Consider the following 24,194-nt stretch of genomic DNA (forward strand, 5'->3'; position numbering starts at 1 on the left):
CTGCTCCAGGCTGCTCCAAATTTGCAATTTTACTGCTCCAAATTCAGTTTTACTGCTACAAGCTGCTCTAAACTCACCATTTTCAAGATTGCTCCAAAAGCGAGTTTTGGTCGGCACATCCCTGAGCTTGCATGTTGTCTGAATTGATATAATAAGGTATATTTCGGTCAAGATTTGCTTTATGCTGAACAACGAAGCCAGTTTCATGATGACGCATTTCAAGTCCATGAAAGACAAAATATTGCAAGAATTTTGTTCAATTCAAAAAAGAAAAGAAAAATCCCGCATCGTTCATGAAAAATGGAACAGTAAAAAGAGAAAAACCTTCCGGATCGAGATAAAAACATGTTCACAATGTTCCGAACTGTAAAATATTCAAGATTTTGTTACTGTAAATTACCTAAATTGAATTTTTACTTCCATTTTGAAGGAAAGGCTGCATTTGCTGTTAGATAATTTTTTTTATGGAAGGAAGATAATTTTAAGACAATCAGAAAAAGTGTCAAGAACGAAATAAATTCATCGTGACGACATTTACAAATCTATGACAGCGCCTCCATTGTTTACATCACGCCCAAACATGTGCACATTAGTTACAGGAACAGTTAATTATTTCTTGTCTGTGGGAGTGTTCAGACCTTGGTTGCGTTCGACGAGCTTAACCGGTCTACCGGTGACTAACCGGTACTAACCGCAGCGTTCTTTAAAGCTACCGGTTAACTGGTTGCTTCTAGAGTCCCTACTTGAAAACGTAGTTTTCATACAAACTACGTTTTCATGTAGGGACGTTTCTTGTCTATGTTTTCATGTAGTTTTCATACAAACTACGTTTTCATATAGGGACTGTAGTTGCTTCCGATGTTTTTCTATTATGATCCTCACCGGCTCATCTACCGGTTATCCTCGCAATGTTTGCAATTTTTTTCTATTTTGTTTCTGATTTTATACAAATAAGAATATCATTTTATAAACATTTTTACTAATGCTAAATTTATTCCGAACACCGAAATAAAGAGTACAAATGACTTTAAATCAATTCATGCAGAAAAACATCGAGGTACGTATTTCTTTCTTCAATTATTTCGATATATGGAGATTCAGAGTACTTCTTTTTAACCATCTGTTTATGAAGTTAATTTATTTTCTCCACTTGATTTGAAACAGCTTAAATATGAAATTTTAAATAATGTCGAAACAAAAACATATTTTGACATAGTTCTATGTGTAGAAACCATTTTAAAATTTATTGCATAGATTGACGTCAAAGTACGTCAGTGTTACAATATTCTTCTTTCGATATTAAAAAACTCGTTTCTCGATACTTGCAATAGTATTCTATTTATCCTCTGAATTGCGTATTCATAAGAAAATTACTAAAGTAAACCTTTTAATATGGTTAACTTTTAAAAACGCCAAAACAAGAAGTAAAAACGATTTTTTAAATAAAACCGACGAAAAAATATACTTCGACATAATTCTATATCCTCAAAACCGTCTCCGTTATCAATCGGGATTCAAACGTCGGTCTATGTCGGCCTACATCGAGCAATATTTTTGTGCTACTTGGTTTTTTTACATGGGCCAGAATAACCAAAAGACTTTAAAAAAAGAAAAAAAAAACTTTTTAAAAGAATGAAGAACAAAAAAATCATGCATGGGAACTAACATTTCTGTCATTTACTAAGTTTCGAAGCAATTTATACGTTACGACGTGCGTTTGTTGTTTTACCTTTTTCATCGGCCATTATACAGTGGCTGCAGCGTTACGAATTACGCAGCGAGCACAGGTTTTTGAAAACTGCAAACTTTTAGATTTACACTTCTCTAACTGACCCAAACAACATATTAAAAAAATCAAAATTACATCTTGTTTTGCAATTTTAGCCTTTTTTTTGTATAATATGACTGGTTTATATATGTATTTTTTAAAGATTATTTTGCAATGTTAAAATTAAGTTTTTCAACAAATTAACTCCGATAATATATTACATCGAGATCTTTCTTTTCGGTTTTAAAACATTTGATTGCCATTCGTTATTTAGGGACTTTAAAAATTGATAATTGCTGCAGGAAGCAAGAAATTTTTTTTTTTTTTTTCACTTTCATTTAATAGATGGCGCTAAACTAAACCCATTTCCCATTAGCAAAAAATTGAGTAATCGGTCGGTAGCGCAAAGAATGTATTTGACTTAATTTATGTATTATTAAAACATGTAATATTGATGTGTGTTAAAGTTGTTTCCTCTTTTACAGAAAGACTTCAATTTCAAGTGAATTTATACGTTTTGTGTTCAGGATCGAGCAGAACTTTCGTGTCATAATCTGAGACCTCGCCGCCAAAAGCCAACCTGTTTACTAACGAAAAAAAATAGCATTCAAAATCTGGACAGTATTTTGGCGGGATAGGGAAAGGGATTTTTTTCCTTCATAGTTGTGATTTTATAATGTTGATGTTGCATTGAATTTTGAACTTAAGGTGTGTTTTTCGGTAAGATATGCAATATTTCTTGAAGTATTTTTATGAAGCTCTAATTTAACAATTTTCATTTTTCCGATTATTTTTTTCTTAATTTTCTCATTGTTTATTAAAACTTTTCCTCCAAGCGGGATTTAGTGTTATTTTTTCCCATTTTTTTGTTTTTATGACTATCTTACTCATCAATCATACTTTTCATAGGGGCGGGAACCAAAAGAGACATCAAGAATATTCTTTGGTACGAAAATTTAATGAACTGTTTTTTGGTCCTTGAAAAGTTACGGATCAGCTTAAAATAGTGTGCTTGACAATGTAATTTACCCTATTAGTTCAACTTTTAACAAAACTTAGTACAAAAGCATTTTTTTTCTTCCAAATGATCAAGATTTATATAAGTCTTGCCTTAAAACGTAATTCCCCTATTTCCCTTAGAATTTGATTCAAATCTTAATTTGAATTTTCCAAGATTTTAGCATAATCTTAAACTAATTCAAAATCTTTTCATAATCACAGCAGTTGTTATTAAAAATTATGATTTCCATTGAAAAATGCTTGAGTTTTGTTTACTTATAGTATACAAAAAAGAAAAAATAGCACATTGTATTCTACAAAATTCTATGTAAAAGTGCCATAAATGAAATTTAAGTACTGTTTGTTTTTTTTTTGTCTGGAAGCACACTGTCCGCTTTTTAAGAGAGCTGCAGTTGGGACAGAATAGCCAATGAGAGTTTGATTAATATTTATTGATTCCTACATTTGTAACAGCTTTAATTTTTCTATGATTAGGTTATGTTTGATTTGTGCAAAATGATTTCTATTTTCAGTAGATTCATCGCCTCTGAACAAAGTGTATGACTGCAATGTATGTCTATTTCATTCTTTTCAGGATGCAATGCCTTGGTTTTTGTTTCTCATAAAGCTGAAATGAATAATCCTCTGAAAGACTTTAGACCAGAAAGTTTGTGCCTTCTGAAAGAAAGCCAGGAAGATTACTGGCGTTATGCTAGGAAAGGTCCTCACGATTTTTCTGTTTACACGGAAAAATCCTCCATTTATGAACCTCCGTCTAAGGAAAAATTCAGAGAATCATCTGATGTTTTAGTGAGGTGGACAGATGGCTTACTTTACTTAGCGAATATAATTAAGGTAATCAAGGTTTTAAAGATTTAATATAATTTTTTACATGCGTGACAGTTTTTTTGAAAAAGTTTGAAAGGTGCCATACCATATGTAAAAAAAATATTTTTTGGCAAATTGTTATGGGAGAAGTAGTTCAAAGATCTCCCATCAGTGCAAATTTTTAGTACTAACTTGATTTGTATTTCAGAGCTCGGAGTTCATAAAACTATTTTACATGTTTTTTTTAATTTAATTTTCTTATTTAATTATTAATTGAGCTTCATTGATTGGAATTTCTTATGGCTTTCCTATATAGTTTATTTTTGCCCATTTTTGCTGCCAAAGAGCCTAAAACTTCTGAAATTTTGCTTAACCTTTCATCTAGAATTTGCAAAATTGAAAGAAAATGTAATTATTAGTACCCCTATACAGTGCATCCTAATTGAGAAGTTAAAAATTTTAAGCTGTTAAAAGTTTTTACCCAACGCCAAAATATTTTCCAGTTAATCTGGGAGCATAGCTATATAATGTAGATGCATAGTGCACATGCTGTGCGTGGAACATTTGTTACTGTGCACAGATATGTTTGCTGCAGATACGTACATCGCCCAATAATTTTTCATTAATAACAATAATAAACAATGGTTATTTTCAAAATCTGTTGATAAACTGATGAAAAAACTAATTTTTTGAATATTACATTACTAAACATTTTACCTACCCTCTGTACAGTTTTACATATCCGGGGTCACAGAGAGGGCATGTCCTCCTAGTCGGAAACTCGGGGTCCAACTCGGAATCAGAGTAGTACAAATTTTAATTATTTCATGGAGGGAGGGGGTTTGTACGATCAAACTGACAAGGGCCCACCTTGGCTTTCAGCAGCCCTGTGCATATCTGCAAATAGCTTTGAGATGTGTGCGCAGATACTTTATTTATCTTACTATGTCTGGGAGTTCCACTGACATATTGACAACGAACTTAGTTAACAGTTGTGAATTGGAAACTTTTTAATTAAAGAAAAAGTTTTGCGTAGTAAGTTTGTATTTTCTGTGAAGTCAAGTAATTTTTATCTATTTAAAGTTGTTACTAAATCTTACTTTGATTAAAGATAACTAGTACCACTTTTTGGTGAGGAGATCTAACCATCTTATACAGATTTATAGCATTTAAAACCATTTTAGTTCTTTGTAAAATTAATGCATGATAGCAATAGTATCTAATAAGTAGCAATCATTTTTTTTAGCTTAAATATATAAATGAACTCTAGATTTGCTAAAATATTGTTTTTTAAAAAACAAAATATAAAAGAGGTAAGTTTTTGTTTATTACAAACATTTCACCTTGCAAAAATCAAGCTTTCATGAAAGAAAATAATTAATTAAAATTTACCATTGTGGAATCTTTGCATCTGAACTGCAAAAAACTTGAACATGTAATGCATGGAGAGAAAGAAAAAATAGATTAAAAAATCCAAACCACCAACTCCTCTTTTTTTAAGAGCTATATCGTTGGTACCATGCTAAACCAATGAATGCGAAAAATCGGGTTAGCGCGTATTTAGCAATTATGTTTAACTAACGTATTGCCCCGCATTAGCTGGCATGCTGCAAATTTCTGGGGTCATCAGATTTTCAACAACACTTGCCTGGTCCTTTTTGGTATGCCGGAAAAATAGAGGTTAGGAAAAAAAATTAATGCTTTAAAAAATATATTTTCAGCATAAAGAATAATAAAAGTTCCATACATATCTTATTAGTAAAAATGAACAGTTTAATTTTGTTAAAATATTAACTAACTGTGTCACAAAGCTGCACCAAAGGGTGTGCCACAAAGTTTTTTCTTTTTTTGAAAGAATGTTACTTTTGGAATTTATATTTTTTCCTTGCGGTGGTTTGCTTTCTGATTGGAACTGAATGGAGAAATTTACATTTGTTTTGTTGCAAAATAAACCTTGAATTGTTCAGCATGCCGGAAGATTCGAATTTTCCAGCATACTGGTCAACCTCGTTTTTTTTTTGGCCATGCCGGCTAATGCGGGATAATACGGTATATATTTTTGCCCATAAGTCTTTTTTTTTTCTTCATGTTCTTTTGTTTCTCTAGGTTGAAGATGAGTATAGCCGTTGTGCTGTGAAATTTGAAGATGGTTCTCAGTTTTGGGCTCTGTATAAAGATATATACAAAGGTAACTGTACAAACTTTTGTTTGTTCGAACTAGGATGTGTATACATGAAATACCACCGCCGGATCAGTAAATTTCAGCCGAGGACTGCAGTTTCTTTCTTATTAGCACTCATCAGCCCGGCATAGGAAAGTGATTGAGCTGCAGGTGGAAAACCTATTAAGGAAGCCAAGAGTGCCAAACAAACTAATATACCTGCCTTGCCTTCAATCTTCGAGTTGAACCGAACCATGCTTTGGTCACTCGTCTGGTCAGTGCTAATTCTGTATTGCTACCAGTTTATTTGGCACTCTTGGCTTCCTTAATTAGTTTTCCACTTCCAGCTCAGTCGCTTTCCTATGCCGGACTGATGAGTGCTAATAAGCACGAAATTGCAGTCCTTGTCTGGAATTGACTGAGCTGGTGGTGTATTTCATGTATTTATGCCTCAGCCCTGGCTATAGGGCACTACTAACTTACTGAATAGGATATATATGGGCAGTTCTCACAAAAGGTGGGAACAAAAAAGTTAACTTCGAGCAATTTCAAAAATTTTGAAATTTGACATCAATTTTGCTTTTATTCTGTAGTATGCATACCTAGAACACAATATATGAACATGAAAAGACAGCAGGTATTTGTAAAAATTGTTAATTAGCAAATGAAATCAGCAGTCTGTAGGTAACAGATTTTGGACATTGTTGTCCTGTGAAAGAACTCAGCAGTTCCAATTTTGGAGGTTTTAAATATTGTTCGTAAATCTGTTCATTTGGTCAAAATGTTACACAAGTAACCACATTACAACCATCAACTAAAACAAAACTAACTTTTATTAACATAAACAAAATAAAATTAAAACCATAGGAATGGTTAATGCTGGTATTTCAAGGGCCAGCGGCTCCCTTCAAAATCCACATTAATCGAAATCACAAAACCTAAAGCAATCTTTCAATTTAAACTTAAACTTAGGTTTGCGTAAAACTGGCGAGATATTTTCTCGCCAAAAGAAACAAAAAGGGAGATTCAACACACTCCCCCAGGATGAACAATTGAAATGTTCTGCAAAATTCAAATATTTAACTTTTTTTAACATAATAGCAATCAAACAAATTAACATACTTACAAACTTGGTGTAAACTTCAAATGAATAACAGCTAACTAAAATATATAACAGTCTGAATTAGACATGAAATAACATAAAGTTCAATTTAAAAGTAAACAGAAATGACATTTTTATGCGGAAGATTTTTTTTACTGAGTCACTGACTCAATGTCAAGTTCTAAATTATACAGTAATTGTATAGGTCTCCTCACAACGCCTGAAGGCGTTCGAACAGCACAAGATCTAACTTTAGAGTCTCTGCCGAAAAAAAGGTCTTTAACAACTCCTATTTTCCACATGTGTTTTGGAACCTTGTCTTCATAAACTATAACTACGTCTCCAATTTTGAATTTTGTAGGAGTATCCATTGGGACGATGCAATTTGCAGATCGAAGTTCCAGTAAGTACTCCGTTCTCCAACGCTTCCAGAAATGGTTTAAAATTTGATCTCTGTATCTCAGTAATTTCGTGAGGGTCTTTTTGTTGGATTTTGGTTCTGCCACAGAAGGAATATCAGGAAAGAAATTTGGGCGCTTGCCTATCAGAAAATGAGAAGGAGTTAGGGGAAATGGCTCGTTAATTTCATCATACACGTAAGTTAAAGGTCTTCCATTTATAACAGCTTCGATCTCAGTGAGAGTGGTTTGAATCTCTTCATAGCTGAAGCAAGATCGTCCTAAAACTTTCTTCAAGGGCGTTTTGACAGAACGCACCATGCGCTCCCAAAACCCACCCCACCAGCTGGCTCTAGGTACAATAAATTTCCACACAATTCGGTTTTTAGTAAAATACTGTTGAACCTCAGCTTTGGAAATCTTACTCCAAATCTCCTTCAGTAAACTATCAGTTTTGATAAAAATCTTGGCATTATCACTGTATACAATTTTACAGAGTCCTCTACGTGAAACAAATCTTTTGAAAGCTAAGATGAAGGTTTCAGTGCTGAGGTCAGATGCTACTTCCAGATGAACAGCTCTAGTAACTCCACAGGTGAAGAGCACAATGTAAGCTTTTTCCGGGCCCGATTTAGTTTTGATAAAAATAGGACCGGCGAAATCAACAGCACAGGTCTCAAATGGGGGTGATTCAATTATCCTATCCTTTGGTAAAGGAGCAATTTCTTCTTTGCCAGGTCTAACTTTAAATCTTTTGCAAATAATGCAAGATTTCAGCACAGATTTAACATATTTCCTTCCTTTGATGATGTAATATGTTTCTCGAAGATGCGCCAAGGTTGTGGCTACTCCATAATGATAAACTTTTTCATGGGCCTGAAGAATTAGCAGTTTGGTGAATTGTTCCCCGCCTGGGAGTATCCAAGGATTTTTTTCCCTTAGAGGCAGATCAGATAAGCGAAGTCTTCCCGATAAATATAATAAACCATCTTCATCCAATTTAGGGTTTAAATTGTATAAAGGAGAATTTTTATTGATAGGTTCTTCCCGTTTCATTTCTTCAATCTCAAGAGTGAACACAGTTTGTTGAGTTAACTTTAACCAATATTTTTCCGATTTTGTAATTTCTGCAGTAGTAAGCTCACCTGACAGCTTAGTCTTTTTCTTATTAATGTTATTAAGGAATCTGAAAATCCAAGCGGTGATGTTGTATACACGATTAAGTTTACTAAATTTTCCTAAATCCAGCAATGGTTCTGTAAGTAATTTAACATTGCAGGAAAGCTGAATAGAATTTAATTTGGACCTCTTTTCAATCAAATAATCATTATTGCTGGGAAGAATGTCATGCTTCGGCCACCTTTCTTTAGGCATTGATAACCAATCTGGACCTTCAAACCATAATGTATTTTCTACAAGACTAGTTAAACTTTCCCCTCTGGTCAACAAATCTCCAGGATTGGCTTTCCCTGGAGTAAAATTCCAAATTCTGGGGTTAGTCAAAGACTGTATTTCTTCTACCCTATTTGCCACAAATGGCTTCCAGTTTATCGGTGAACCCTTTATCCAATGTAGCGCGACAATGGAATCTGACCAAATATGGACATCTAAAACATGAGAACTAAAAACAGTTTTTAAATATTTGCACATCCTAGCAGCTATTATCGCACCCATAAGTTCGAGGCGAGGGATTGTCAAACGTTTTATAGGGGAAACCCTACATTTTGCCCAAACAAGACTGGTCCGAATTTCATTATCAATTTTGGCACATCGAAAATATGCAACAGCACCATAAGCCTTAGGACTTGCATCAGAAAAAATGTGAAGTTCTAAGGTATCAAAATTTTCTAAACCCCCCCGGAAAATATTTACGGGGTATCTCAAACTTGGGTAAATGATCAATTTCTGAACACCAACTTTCCCACTCGTATTTTAGATCATTAGGTAAGTTTTCGTCCCAAACTATACCTTGCTGCCAAGTTTCTTGCAACAAACTTTTCATCCTAACAGTAAATGGTAAAAGAATTCCAAGAGGATCAAATATCTTTAGAACAGTTTTCAAAACAACGCGTTTTGAAGGATTGATTTTGCAATCCTCGCGAAAGTCTGGAACGTCAAAATGCAAACTGTCAGAATTGGTATTCCATAGTAAACCCAAGATCTTTAAGGTATCATTACGAAGTTCAGCTGTTTCACACATTCTCTTTTCTTCCCACATTTTTCGAAGTTTTACGGAATTAGTATTAAATTTCCGCAAATTCATTCCAGCTTCTTTAAAAATATCTGAAGCTGTCGATGATATGTAATATACCTCTTCATAAGATTTCGCACCAGATATCAAATCATCTACATAAATGGATGAATTCAAAATATTAACTACTTGGGGATGATTTTCATATTTTTTAATATGATGCTTGATCGTAGAAGCCAAAATAAAGGGGGAACAGCTTACCCCAAAAGCCGCCCTCGAAAATCTCATAAATTTTAATTCACCCCTTTCGTTACTAAACCATATAAATTTCAGGTAATTCCTGTCCTCTTCCGCAATTCCAATTTGCAAAAAAGCTTTTTCTAAATCGGCGCAAAATGCAACATTATGTTTCCTAAAACTAAGTATTATATCAAGAACGTTTGGATTAAGATTTGGTCCGGGGAATAAACAATCATTCAAAGAATTTAAATGTTTCTCCTTTGAAGAAGCATCCAACACCATTCTAACTTTAGAGGTTACCTTATCCTCTCTCACTACTGATCTATGAGGCATGAAATAACTATTTTCGATTTTTGAATCAGAACATGGTTCTATAACCCCATTACGTTCCTGTTCCAAAACAATAGCTTTATAACTTTCAAATAAATTAATGTCCCTTTCAAGTTTTCTACTTAAATCGTCAAAGCGATTTCTTGCAATTCTGAAATTATTCGCAACTTTAGACTTATCTTCCTTCCATAATAAAGAAGTTTCGTATCTGTTATTTACAAACTTTAAGTTAGATTCAAATTTATCAATTATTGCCTTTTCTACTTCTGAAACATTTTCCCTAGATTGCATAATCCCGAGTGATTCCAATTCCCACAAAAATCTTAAGCTTTCGATCTCATTATCAGGGCTTAGCTTGCTACTTACGACTGAGAAACTACAAACAGATTTTCTTTCCCCTTTCATTGACCCATCCTCTACAAAACCGCAAAGCGAGTACCCCAACAAACTATCACACAGAAAGAGTGATTTTGTTAACTTTTCAACCGGTCCATAACAGATTTGGTAAAAATAATCCGCACCAATTAATAACTCGATTTGAGAACCACCTATGTTATCACAACTCGAAAACTTGTATGACACTAGCTTAGTCATAACTTCTTTGCTAAGTGGTGGGGAGTGAATACTAACACTCGAAATCACATCTGTTACTAACGCTTCAATATCAATACAAAGCGATTTATCATCTACATGAGATAACTTCAACTCAACGCCATCAAAATTTTTAATTTGAGGTTTAAAAGCTCCAAATGAAAATATCTGAAGTCTTTCTTGCCTTAAAACTGGAGGGTTTAATTCTGAAATTAAATTTTCTGTGACGTAAGTTTTTTGACTTCCCGTGTCATCAAGAATTAAAGACAATTTAGAATTTGAATCAGATTCCACCTTAACGCATGAAGTTTGCAAAATTACCTCTTTAGTATTTACATTAGTAATATTTTTCCGAAAATGAGAAACTGAAGTAATAATTGATTCTCCCCCAGTATCTCTGTTTACATTTGCGGGTTTGAAAGTTTTATTGGTACAAATTGATGTGTGATGAAAGTTACCATTGCATATTTTGCAGCTCTCAGTTTTAAATTTGCAATTTGAGGATAGGTGATATTTACGAAAACAAACATAACATCGCCCAGTCTTCCGCAATTTTTCACGTTTGTCAGAAATAGGCTTCGACTTGCATGATTTCGAATCATGTTCTGTTAAATCGCAAAATATACAAACACTTTTTGAATTTGTAGTTAATGTAGAAGTCGTGGGAATATCCCATTTGTACTTACTAGTCTGATGTTTATTTTTTTCTTTTTTACTACTTGAAGAATATTTTTCAGAATTCTGCAGATGAATTGTTGCTTCACGAGATTGAACTTCATTTTTTATAAATGTTAGAAGTTCATCGATGTCCATATCTGTCATACTTGACCGTTTACGATTGAAATCCAGGACCATTTCAGTTGGAATTAATTTCAATAAAATAGGTGCAAGCAAGTGTCCGTAACTACTGGCTGTAACACCGAGGGAGTTCAAATTTCGAATTTGAACTTCAACATTATCATAAAGTTCCCTTAAGTCCCTTATGTGATAGGAATTTTTCACTGGTTTTAAATTTAACAGCTTACTCATACGCTTATTAATGACTAAATCATTTCTACCATATCTGTTTTTCAACAAATCTACAGCTGATTTGTAATTTTCTGCCGTAAGTGAAAATCCTGCAACAGCATTATAAGCGCTGCCACCAAGTAGAGATTTCAAATATGAAAATTTGTCGATAGGAGATAAACTTTTGTTTTTATCAATGGCATTAGAAAATTGGCCCCAAAATTCCAACCAGCAACTGCTGTCCCCATAAAACTTATGTATGGTAAGTTTAGGAAGTTTCATACAACGCTCAATTTTGAAGGATTGAGAATTACTTTCATCTTTCGAGATTGATGACTCAAACAATTCCTTTTGACTTTCAGCAGCACGTTCTTTTAAAAACTTAGTAATCTTGTACCGAAATTCTATTATTCTTTCGCTATAATGTTCAGAAGTTTCTATTTCATTTTCAAATTCCGACTCGGCAGTCAGATCTTGGATATCCGAATTTAATTTTTTCAAGCAGTCATACTTATCATTTAACTGGTCTTTATAAATACTTAAAAGATCAATTTTCTGCTCTGCTGCGATTTCCTCACTTTCTAGTGCTGTATCTATTTTGTTACACAGTTTTGAAGTCTGTGTTCTTAAACCTCCGCATTTCTTCTTTAGGATTTCTAATGTACTTGTCATTTTCATTCAATGCAATATTTACAACAGGTATAATAATAAACTGAGCTTACCTGTGTAAATTTCAAGACTTTTCAGATTCAGATGATCACAATATCAAATCCTGTCGCGGACGCCAGATGAAAGAACTCAGCAGTTCCAATTTTGGAGGTTTTAAATATTGTTCGTAAATCTGTTCATTTGGTCAAAATGTTACACAAGTATCCACATTACAACCATCAACTAAAACAAAACTAACTTTTATTAATATAAACAAAATAAAATTAAAACCATAGGAATGGTTCATGCTGGTATTTTAAGGGCCAGCGGCTCCCTTCAAAATCCACATTAATCGAAGTCACAAAACCTAAAGCAATCTTTCAATTTAAACTTAAACTTAGGTTTGCTGTAAAACTGGCGAGATATTTTCTCGCCAAAAGAAACAAAAAGGGAGATTCAACATCCTGTAGGTAACGGATTTTGGACATCATCATAATGTAAGTTTCATTATTTTTGGCAATTGTTAATCTGATTTTTAACTTTCCCAATGAAAATTTTATTTACTACTTTTTGAATTTTGCAATTTAATAATAAAGAGGATATTAATGAAGTACTTGAATGGCTATACATACTGCTCTTTACATATAATAAAGTTTTGGAATGATTTTGAAGTTGATGAAAGGTTAAAAAAAAGCTTCATGGAAATTACTATACAAACTCATAGTTTAATTTATTGGGACAAATAAGGAATAAAAATGGAGACAAATAAATACGACGTATACATTTTTAGAGGAAAAATAAACAATATGCTTTAAGAAAAAATTTAAAAAGTGACATCAGTTTTAATAATGAATATTTTTTCTAATGTCATAAGAATTAAAACAATGTCTAAAAAAAAACATTGAAAAAAGAAATTCGTATTTCTATTTGGAGATCGTTAAATTATGTTTCCAGAAGAAAGAAGAGAAAAAAAAAAAATCCTAAAATAATAAAAGCGGGGGGAAAAAAATTCTAGCGCAGGTGATAAAGTCGCCAAAATTGGTGCAGCTAACGATAAGCTACATTTGTCAAACTGGAATTCCCCTCTGGTAACCTTTAGCTTATTGTATATTATGTTGTCGCCAACGGAGGTTTGCTTGGCGATTTTAGCACAAAATGGCTTTTGTTACAATCATAACCAGCCATGTTTCTACTGTAATTTATGTATAGTTCAATGTGTAACGCATTAATTATTCAAAATACCAATGGGTTAAAGAAGATAACATTATAATAACCTTTTTATTGAGGTTAGAAGACAGTGGATCGTCAAAAATTATGAATAAACGGACAGAATTATCGGCGTCAAGATCGTAACGCCATTTAGACATCTCACATGTATGTTTAAGAAACATTATTTTTCTTCTAAGATACTGCATAAAAGCTTATGAAAACACTTTTAAACAATTAAAAATTGATTCTGAGGATCGATAAATACCTTTAAAACGAAAACATCATATACTTAGTTCTCAAATAATAGTATTGTAAGGATCGTAACTTTTGGACATGCATAAAATTTCAAACTTTTTTCTAAAATCGTTTACAAAGTAAATAATCTGTCTTTACTTTTGTTATTTGTGTAAAATATTAACAAAAAATTATTCAGTGTAAGATTTATACCTTTAATTTTTTTTGAAACGTATGGAAATAATTAAAAATTTTTTTTATTAAATGGTACATTTGCTCAGTTAACGTTTTGGTATGTCCAAAATTGTGCCTTTTAGCAAAGAAAATGTTTTTTTTTTTTAAGGGCATTTGAAGAGCATTTTTTCTATAATTTATGTCAATTCTTGTCTCTATACAGTATTATAATTTAACTCAAAAATTTTTTGAGTTAATTAAAATGAAAGTTATTTGGTGTTGAAGCTTCAAAGTTGAGGTCTATTTGCTCCCACCTTTTGAGAACTGCCCATATTATGTAAATCAGGTGATTAAAATCAATAATTTCAATCGTAATTTATTGTTGTATATAATTTTTTTTGGTTGCAGTTACTTAATAGAGAAATCTGTTATTAACTTAGCTGTAATTTGTTTCATCATCAAGAGATAAAAAAAGACTTGCTGTTGAAATTGCAACATAAATTAAATTGTTCATCTTCAATTAGTATTATCTGTAACAGTAAAATCTTATTGATCCAGACTAATAAGGGATCCAAGTTGTCTGAGTTAATGAAAAGCAAAATAATCTTTTAATTGAGCCAAGGTACATAAACTACTGTACACAGTACATATTGTATTTTGAATTTAAGAGGCTAAAATAAAACTGTAAGAGAAATTTGCAAAAATACAAAATATGTTCTGCCTACAAAAATTAGTTATTGCACTAACTTGCCATATATTTAGATATTCAGTATGTTCATCTCAATGACTGACCAGATTAATGACAGTTTACTCTATTTGTACATTGTTTTTTCATTTTTTTTTTCATTAGTAATGGCTTGGTTAAAACAAGTTTTAATTTTATATTCAGGTCCTCATCCAGAAGGTGAAATTCAGTGCACTGTTTGTGATAGTGGTTCTTCACTTCCTCCTGATGAAATTGTTATTTGTGACAAATGTTCAGTTGGTAATTTATTTTATTTTATTATTATTATTTTTGAATCTTCCTCTCTAAACTTGCATATGTATTTTCAACAAATTGAACTTCTAAATGCAATACTTGATATTTCGGTTTTAACTGAAGAATAAACCATCTTATACTCTAATATTCGGCTAAATAACAAGTTGAGAGCAAACCTTCAGAAGGTTAGAAAACGGACTTTCAGATTTAGAATATATATTCATACCTAAAGCACTCTGAAGCAAAGGAATTGGAGGGGGCATGATCCAGTAATAATCCTTACCTACTTTTATATTAAGTTAAAAAGTTTTAACTGGCTTACCATGATAAATGTAATCAAACTGTAATAAATTTTATTGAATGTTTAATGGACAAATGTTGTTCACATAAATGTTTTACTGATGCGTGTTTGCGAAAATTGACAAGTATTTGTTATTTAACACTAAATATACAAATACTTAATACATACCTATTTCTGTAATAGCCGGTCAAAAGACCAGCTGTAGTAGATAACGGTATATGACGAGTATTACTCAAAATACTTATATCAATTCAAACAAAATATTAACTATATAATTAACGGAAAAAGTCATGAAGTCCAATGTGCAAAAGTAATAAAATAATATGCTCATTTTCAATTCAAAAATTCATAAGCAGTTTTCTGACCAGTTAGTGGCGTATATAGTGTTGAAGAATCAATGTGTTAAATTTCTGCAAAACTAGAGTCCCAAGCCAATATTGAAATTAGGAAAAAGTACTACTTCAAAAAGGTTTTAAGCATTTGGAGTAATTTTCCAGAAGCAGCTGTAAGTATTGAATTTGAAGTGGAAAATCTCTGCAGTTCATTTCACTGCAAACATTTCACTATTATTAGCAATTTATTCATATTTAAAATCAAATGCAAATTAAAATGTATTTTTTCAATAGGCTACCACCAGCTCTGTCACATTCCAAAAATTGATCGCTCCGTTTTGAAGCTTGATGTTTCGTGGAATTGTCGAAAATGCATTTTTGCATCAACTGCCAAAGTAAGAAATTTAGATTATATTAAATATTTTGAAATTAAAGGATTTATCTCGAAATTTGTTCCTTTTTGATATTTAATTTTAACAAGGAACCTGCTGTAAAGTGAAAATATAATCATGAGATAAAAATCAGTACAGTGATAGACAAAAAAAAAAACTGCACATTTAAAAAAAAATTAACACTAACAATTATTCTGTTATTTTGTCATATAAAAGGCAGACATGTTTCAATAAAAAGATCACCTGTGCATTTAGGGATACGGATACAAATTGATGAAACCTGAAATTTTTTGTGAACATCCTTCATTGTACATCGTTGGGAATAAGCTGTACATTTCAGCAATTAGTTTACTTATTATGTACAGTAATTTTATACATTTTTGGAAAAGTATTATATATTCATAAATGTGAACATTTCTTTAAAAAATATCAATTTTTCATATGTTTTTGGTTCATGACAAGCAGAGTTTTCCGCCCTGTCTTATCAAACTGTCAGAAAACTTGACAGCATACAAGAGAATCATTATACTGGAATTTGAAATAAAAATTCTGAAAATTTGATGAAATATAAACATTGAAAGTAATTAATCTGTACTGCGCATGCACGAAAGATGCAATATATAACTTTCAAAAATTCTTAGGCAATAGATTTGGTAACTTATAGAAAGAAATTCCAGTTGAATATTGTAAAAAGTTAAATATATATCAGCGACTGAATGAGCCACATTTCAGTTATTCTCGGATAGGTGATGAATCGTAAGGGATAATTCACATATTTACAGCACTTGCCTGCATTTGTTCAGGGTGATTCATGATAAAAGCAGGTTATTTGTCAAAGATCCCTTACAATTTGTTGCCTTTCCGAGAATGATTGAATTTGTCCCCCACTGTATAGTCTGCTTTTGGTTTATAATCCTACTCCATTTGACAAAGAAAAGGTTTCTTGTATGTCTGAAGCTTTGGTAAGCAATTGCCGCAGGTAGTGAAAAGTACTTGTCATCGTGTCAAGAAATATTTTAAACAAAAATCTATTTAATGATTTATGGAATAGAATGAATCTTTAAGCTGTGAATATCTTATGTGAGTTAAATAAAGGGTGAAATTTTATTTAATGAATTATGACATCAAAATGTTTTTAATTCATTTGCTTCTAAATTAGCATGTTATGCAGTTTAGTTTAATAGATGATACTGAAAGTGTTGGGTTGTTTCAAATATCCAGATTTCCAGTTGCAAATAACTTGACTGGAAATCTACAGGCTTTGAATTTGTCAACAATTTTCTTTTATACATTTTTAAATTGCATTTGTGAGTTCCAAGTATGTAGTAATTCAGTATAATATTTTACTTTTTTTAGACTGGTGGTGCTCTAAAAAAAGGGTCAAATGGTAAGTTAAAAAGTACTGTAAAAAATTATTCAACTGCACATTATTGTAGGAATTAATTTTATTAAACTAATGGTATTTTTTAAATTTTTAGCTCAAGTTATGATGGTGATGAAGCAAACACTACCCTATAGTGTAAGAGATATATTTTGCAATTTTAAGCATGTGATACAGTTGAGCATTTTAAATCCAGAAACCACTTAAATTGGAATTTTCCTGATTTTAGTTTCATTAAATTTCGAAGTTACACTTTACTGCATCTAATTTCCATCTTTCTCATGAAATGCATTTAAGCCCCTTTTAACTGAACACCAATGACACCAAATAAACAAAGCTATTGCATTAGAATAAGAATTAACAACATCCATTAAGTCAATATCAAATAGATTACCGGGTCGAAAATAAATCTGCAAAATCTGAAAGTAAGACTATAATAGATAAAATTAACTCAAAAGAATAAATCATAGGCATTTGCCTTCTTATTTACCAGTAATAAATGAAGCATCCTAATGTCCGCAAACTTCTCAATCAGCTGCTTTAATAGATAGATAAATGTGAAAGGGTGCTCCTGCATTTAAGAAGTCTTATTTATTCAAAATTTAGTAGCAAAACATGTCCTTATTGAATAAATGTACTTGTAATTTCTGTCCGAATGCAAAGCTTTTGCATATCATACAAACACATGCTGCCCTGACATTGCTCCTGCCATGTAATTCAACTACAGTGGACTCATTTTACACGTTTTTTTTAAACGCGGTTTAAGATTCGTCACTTTTGTTTTACGCGGATGAGCTTTGATTTTTCGCAGATGCAACTTTGCAAACGGATAAAATTTTCCCTTCATTCAAAATCCAAATTTTTGAGGTGGCAGATAACTCCAAATATACTGTGTTTTGGCATGTTAATAAGATAGTTGGGTCATTGAAGATATTTTTTGTGATTGGTTCCATAAGTAAAATAATTATTCACAAAAATCAGAGCACACAGGAAGAAGATCTTTTGAAAATGTCAAAAGAGAATGAAACCCGCGACGATACTGACACCAATGGCACACAACCAAAAGCTTTCACATTGACAATTTTGAGCCTTTTTTTTTTTTTTTGGCAATGGCTAATGATCTTTCTGAGTTGTTAGTGAAGGAATATCTTGTCAATAGAGAAGTGATGCAAGTGAGGGAAAAATAAGTAATGACTTCCAAAAGACTCATAACCAGCCTTTTTTTTGAATTTATAAACATTAATTTAATTCATTTTTCATTATGTATAGTGTGCATATGCATCAGATTAAGTACACATTAAACTTATTATAGAATTATTTGTCTCTGGAATGAAATTTATATCTATTTTGACATTACTGTGAAGTCTTGATTTACGCAGCATTTTTGAAGAACATAATCCCTGCCTTAAACAAGGGTCTACTGAACCATGCTACCTATTGAAGAAATTTGGTATCCAAATTGACGCATGACACTTCCAATGTAGTTAGCTCAAATTGACCTGAAGAACTTGAGATTGAAACTACCCTAAGTCACATATGTATTTCTGTTCATAAATGTCACATTTTTTTTCAACAAATTTGATTCACTCTTTCCCTTGGTCAAAAAGTGTCACACTTCATCATACTTACTATGTCACATTTTTCATGTTACATCCTATCTATTGTCACAGTTTCAGGAACAGGAACCTCTCTCTCCCTCAAAGTGTGACATTTGCGGATGACCCCCCCCCCTCCCCCAATAAAAGAAAATTTATATAATAAATAGTGAAGTAAGTAGTGAGAAACTTCAGTTAAATAAAGAACACTTAACTTCTAGATATTAAAGCAAATATGCTTCTATTACCCTTATTTTGTTCTTTTCTTTTTTCTTTCTTTTTTATTTTTAATGTTCTGAGTTAAAATTAATTCATTTTCATAAAAAGAACTTTGAGTTTTTTTTCCCCATTAGATTTAGATTTTTAAAAATCATTCTTTTAGATGGTGTTTAAATTGCTCTTCAAAACTTTTGTAAGACTTTATTTTTTCTATTTATTTTGCTATGTTGATATAATTATCTTCTTTAGCCGGATGCTCTTACGTGGGACAGCTCTCATCGATCAAATCTTCAACAAACATATTGTTACTGTGGTGGTCCTGGAGAGTAAGTTTTCATACTTTGCTATTTTAAAACATGCAGGAATTGAAAATCTCGATTCATGAAGAAAATGCTCCACTTTTTAAAAACTCAGTTTCAGAAATCACAAAGAAGTTTAAAAAATTAATTTTTAAAGCTTTTGTTTTTATATTTGATATTATGTTCAAGTTACGAAACCAATTGATGCAGTGAGAAGCAAAGGAATGTAAGTGGCAAAATTAAAAATTTTGAGTTAACCAGTACGGATGGTAGGTGAACGTCTCCTCTGTCTTGGGGCGAGAGACAGTACTAGTAGTCATGGTGGGTTGTGTTATACAGCATAATTTAGAAAATTTTTTTACAATGCATGCCCTACCTAGGACCTTATCTTTAAGTGCACTTTACTGAAAACTTGAAACTGTCCACTTACATCCCTTTTGTTGACCAAGTGCTATTAGTAGGTAACTACAAATTAAAAAAAATAAATAGAATGTTTCACTTTTGTTATATTTTTGTTCAAAAGAAGACAAATATTTCTAAATACAATGTAGAAATGAAAGTTTATTAACATTAAAGTCAAATCTTCACATTCCCAAAAAAATTAGAAAAAAAGCATTAATTTGTTGATTTTCCTTTGAAACAGAACATTTTTGCAAGGTTATTTTAAAATAGTACTTTGGCTATGGGGCTATGAGTAGCCTAGTGGATAGAGCATCGAATTCGGAAACAGACTGCCACTAAATACCCATCAAGTACTTGCAGAGTATGGGCTTGTTAAAAGTGTAAGGTCAAAAAATCCTGTGGTCCGTTGTTAGCAGTTAAACACAGGTGCAGAGTTGCTGGAGAGTTTCCCTGCCATTTTGAACTAGGTTTATTTTGTGGAGGCGATGCAGTTTATTGAGGCTAAGTAAAACTCCTCTTGCTTGGGTGCTTCCCTTTTTCAGAAGTCTTTCCCTTTCGCATCAATTCCTATTTGCTGAGTGTAAGGGCTTGGGTCTTAGAAGTAGCATCATTAACAACAACTACAAAATGTTCTGAATTTATACAATGGCTGATTTACACATTTGGGAATCTGCCATAATGTATTTTCGCAGTCCCTTTTCTCTTTGCCTATCGTTTTTAAAATAAGCTTTTAGAACAAGGGGTATTTTTATCAAAAATTGTTAACAAAACTAATTTTCACTTTTTAAGATACAGTGTAGCACTCATGTGGGAGGAAAAAAATAAATAAAATTTAGAGCTAGCTTATCTTTGTAAAAGTTACTTTACATTGATACATCTGTAAACAATTATTTTAACTGTCTTTGTCAGATAGGTTTTTGTTATTAAGAGTAATTAATATGAAACAAAATATTTAAATTTTCATTTACATATTTTCAATTTCTTTTTTTCTTTTGCAGGTGGTATTCTAAGATGCTTCAGTGTAGTAGGTGTAGACAGTGGTTTCATGAAGGTTTGTAAAAATTGTATGAAGGTTCAAATGTTCAACACCTCATAATGCAATTGAATCAAGTTGACTTTATTAGGCCATTGATTCTGAAATTAGCGAACATTGCTAAATGCATTTTCATTGATAATCAGTTGCTTATTCAACCCAAATTAACCTGTATTATTAAATTCATCTGAAAAAACAAGCAGAATCCTGTTTTAGATATTTATTTATTAAATTAATATTCAGGATCTTCATAAAGTTTTGCACTAATAAAGATAATTCATTAAATGGAAAATAAATAATTTCAGGAGTATAAGCAATTATTATTATTATTTCAATCATTGTCTCATCAAGTCCCCCTAATATTGTTCCCTAATGGTGTAATATTAGCTGAAGGCATGTAGGTGGGTCTAACATTGAAAACTGAAAATGGCGAATGTGAAAGGAAAAAGTCCCAGGAAAGTCCCAAGGGAGGTTTTGAGTGTCCCAGAATCCCCCAGAACCTTTGGCTTTAATGCATACTACAAATTTTAATACGACTGTTTATACCCATATAAGGAGTGTTATGACCAAAGCTTTGCCCCCTGAAAGTAAATTTTGGCTGCACCGGTGCCTAACAAAGTTGAAAATCATCAAAATCTTCTCAGAACTACATAAGTTTCACTTGTAGAAATGCATCCAAAACGCCCCCCCCCCCCCCCCCCCCAAAAAAAAAAAAAAAAGATTTTCAACGAAAGATTTATAGAGATTTTTTTTTCTGCCATTCTTAAATTAAGTCTCAAGAGCACGAAAGAAAAATATTTACTGCATTGCAATGGTTGTTAAACACTTTTGAACATTGGTCTATTTGATCACTTATTGTATTTTTACTGCTGAAGAAATAATGCATAAAATTGGAAAATCAATAGCAGATGTTGAGAGATTGCTACTCTAATTACAGCAAAGCTAAAATCATATGTGTCCATTTTCCACATGCATTGCAAATTAAGGCATTTATTCATTTGTTTACAATCTTTCCACAGCCTTTATTGGAATCCAATTTTTAATTTTCAGCTATTTATTATCTTCCGTTATGATAAATAAGTAAAATTTTTCTTTCTTTTCTTTAATTTGTTCAAATCAACAAACCCTTTAGCTGTTAAAAATGTAAACTTGATTCAGAAATTGATAAGTGATTCTTTCAAACGCAGAGAAAATAACCAGGAAGTAATAATCCTTCAAATATTATAAGATTTAACATTGAATTGTAGTTTATTTCTGTTTCAATCATATTCAGTATCCAGGAATTAGTCAATCAAAACTTATTTAAAAAAAAAGGCATTAAACATAAACATAAGAAAATAAATGGGTAAAAATTATGGTTGATTTCCAAAAAGTCCAAAAGTAGTAATTTGGTAACAATAAAATGTAAAGTTTTAAAATATATTAAGGTTCCAAAAATTATTCTTCACCAGGTGTTCTTGTTTGCATGCGTTTTTAAGTGTAAAAAATTCGCTATCAAAACATATATTCTATTTATATCTGTCCATGTGGCAAGTTCCTTAGGCATCTATAATTTTTATGTGTATTAATTTTCAGCCTGTCTTCAGTGTTTGGAGGAACCTTTGCTGTATGGAGACAGGTTTTATATTTTTGTTTGCTCTGTGTGCAATAGTGGACCGGAATTTCTCAGACGTTTGCCTTTAAGATGGTATGCAAACTTAATATTTCAAGAATAATTGCTGTTTAAATTGTCTGGTTGATATTGATAAGATTTTAATTCCTTGTCTTTTCTATTAATTTCTGTGCCCGTCTGTGACTTTAAAAAAGTAAAAACAGAAATCTCAATTTCTGGATTTTGGATCCTATACAGGCTCAAATTAAAAAATCTCTATTTATGTATCATAAAAATCCTTTTTACCCTTAAACTTTTGTTACTAAATTCATTCATGCTTAAATTTCCCTAATTTTATATATAAGTTCTCCTAATTTTTATCTTTCATTGTTGGGCAGTTATGTACTTGTATGTGTAGTGTGCATGGATTCGAACAATTTTGCCCCATTTCGGCTCTGCTTAGGTGATTTTGCCAGATATTACACGGCCAAATATTTGTACTAAATTGTTCCTAGACGATTTTTTTATTGTTAAATATACTAACAAAATATTCAATTGTGGTGAAAAAAAATAGTTTTTTTTTTAAATCTCAGAAATAGCAAAACTTTTCGGAAATTTTTTGAATCCATCGGAGGAGGAGGAAAATTCATCACCTTGTTCTTTATAAACTAGTATTTCACAATATATGAATAACTTATTCTATAATTTGCTTATTGAGCTTGCTTTATGCTATGTTTCCGTTTGATTTATTGTATTTTACCATTTGTTTTTTCTTGTAGGCCTGATATTGCTCATCTAGTCCTTTTTAACTTAACTGTAATACATGGGAAAAAGTTTTTTGAATTTGATTCTACTATCCTCTCATTTTTAAAAGACAAATGGTCACATTTCCAAATCAAAGGCGAGGTAAGTATTGGTAACTTTTCATTTTATAATTTCATTTGCAGTAAATTTAAGGATTCCTTGAAAATTAAAGTAGTATGTAGAAGAAAAGCTTACAATTTATCTATAATTTAGTTCATTTGAAATCTCTTTAAGGCATGCATAACTTGAATAAGTGGTCCTGTTTACAATGACAATAGAAAATGTGTGTCTTGTCCTTATGGAATTAGTTTTTGCTTGCAATTTATCCTTCGATACATAGCTAAAAAGTAAGAGAGTAATTTGATTAGGGGTGTATGCAACCCGGTTTTTGGTCAATGTAAATAAGAGCAGTGTGTGTAGGTCATGAAAGCCTTGAAAACGTAACAATGCATTGAGAATCGAATATTTTAAAGATTAGAAAATTTTGTGCCTGATATCTGCTTGAAGTATCAGGGTTGGCACACCACACAGAAACCTGAAAAAACAGAAAAAATACAGGAGAAATTCAGAAATTGACTAAAAAACAGGGAAAATTCAGGGAATTTTGAAAATTTCCTTAACTTGAAAAACACAGGGAATTTCATTTTGTTTTTTAAATAAAGTTTCAAACACAAATGCCAAAACATATTAACTGCCAAAAGATAAATTTAAAAAATAATAAAATGAAAAATGTGAATAGAATAATTAAATTCTAATTTTGCTTCAACGTTTTTTTCTCTCCCGCTTTTGTGTAAGGTAAATATTAAAATGTCTATACTAAAAGCATAAATTATTGAATTTTTTTTGCCATGCACCCTGAATTTCATGCTGATTTCATTTAGGAGGGAACATGAGATTTAATTTAGGGTCATCAGTATTTATTGTTCTGCTAATTTTATGCATTTTATTTCCTTTTAAGGTACAAGTAATGAATGGTTGAGAAAAG

The 24,194-nt window shown here is 31.7% G+C and overlaps 2 protein-coding genes across 2 annotated transcripts in view; one reads left to right on the forward strand and one right to left on the reverse strand.

Moving 5' to 3' along the window:
- LOC129226021 (ubiquitin-related modifier 1-like) overlaps positions 1-587 on the reverse strand; it is a 34,578-nt gene extending 33,991 nt beyond the window's left edge. The window contains exon 1 of the mRNA XM_054860594.1: positions 401-587. Coding sequence (XP_054716569.1) covers positions 401-423 — 23 coding nt within the window. The 5' untranslated portion in view covers positions 424-587. The remainder of the gene's footprint in view (positions 1-400) is intronic.
- A 1,638-nt stretch (positions 588-2,225) lies between these two features.
- LOC129226137 (metal-response element-binding transcription factor 2-like) overlaps positions 2,226-24,194 on the forward strand; it is a 40,314-nt gene continuing 18,345 nt past the window's right edge. Inside the window, exons 1-11 of the mRNA XM_054860733.1 lie at positions 2,226-2,488; positions 3,363-3,622; positions 5,702-5,783; positions 14,771-14,866; positions 15,788-15,888; positions 17,242-17,272; positions 17,364-17,404; positions 19,330-19,406; positions 20,780-20,832; positions 22,390-22,501; positions 23,185-23,311. Of these exons, the coding sequence (XP_054716708.1) occupies positions 3,401-3,622; positions 5,702-5,783; positions 14,771-14,866; positions 15,788-15,888; positions 17,242-17,272; positions 17,364-17,404; positions 19,330-19,406; positions 20,780-20,832; positions 22,390-22,501; positions 23,185-23,311 (942 nt within the window). The 5' untranslated portion in view covers positions 2,226-2,488; positions 3,363-3,400. The remainder of the gene's footprint in view (positions 2,489-3,362; positions 3,623-5,701; positions 5,784-14,770; positions 14,867-15,787; positions 15,889-17,241; positions 17,273-17,363; positions 17,405-19,329; positions 19,407-20,779; positions 20,833-22,389; positions 22,502-23,184; positions 23,312-24,194) is intronic.

Source organism: Uloborus diversus, chromosome 7 (assembly GCF_026930045.1).
Source record: "Uloborus diversus isolate 005 chromosome 7, Udiv.v.3.1, whole genome shotgun sequence".
Lineage (NCBI taxonomy): Eukaryota > Metazoa > Arthropoda > Arachnida > Araneae > Uloboridae > Uloborus > Uloborus diversus.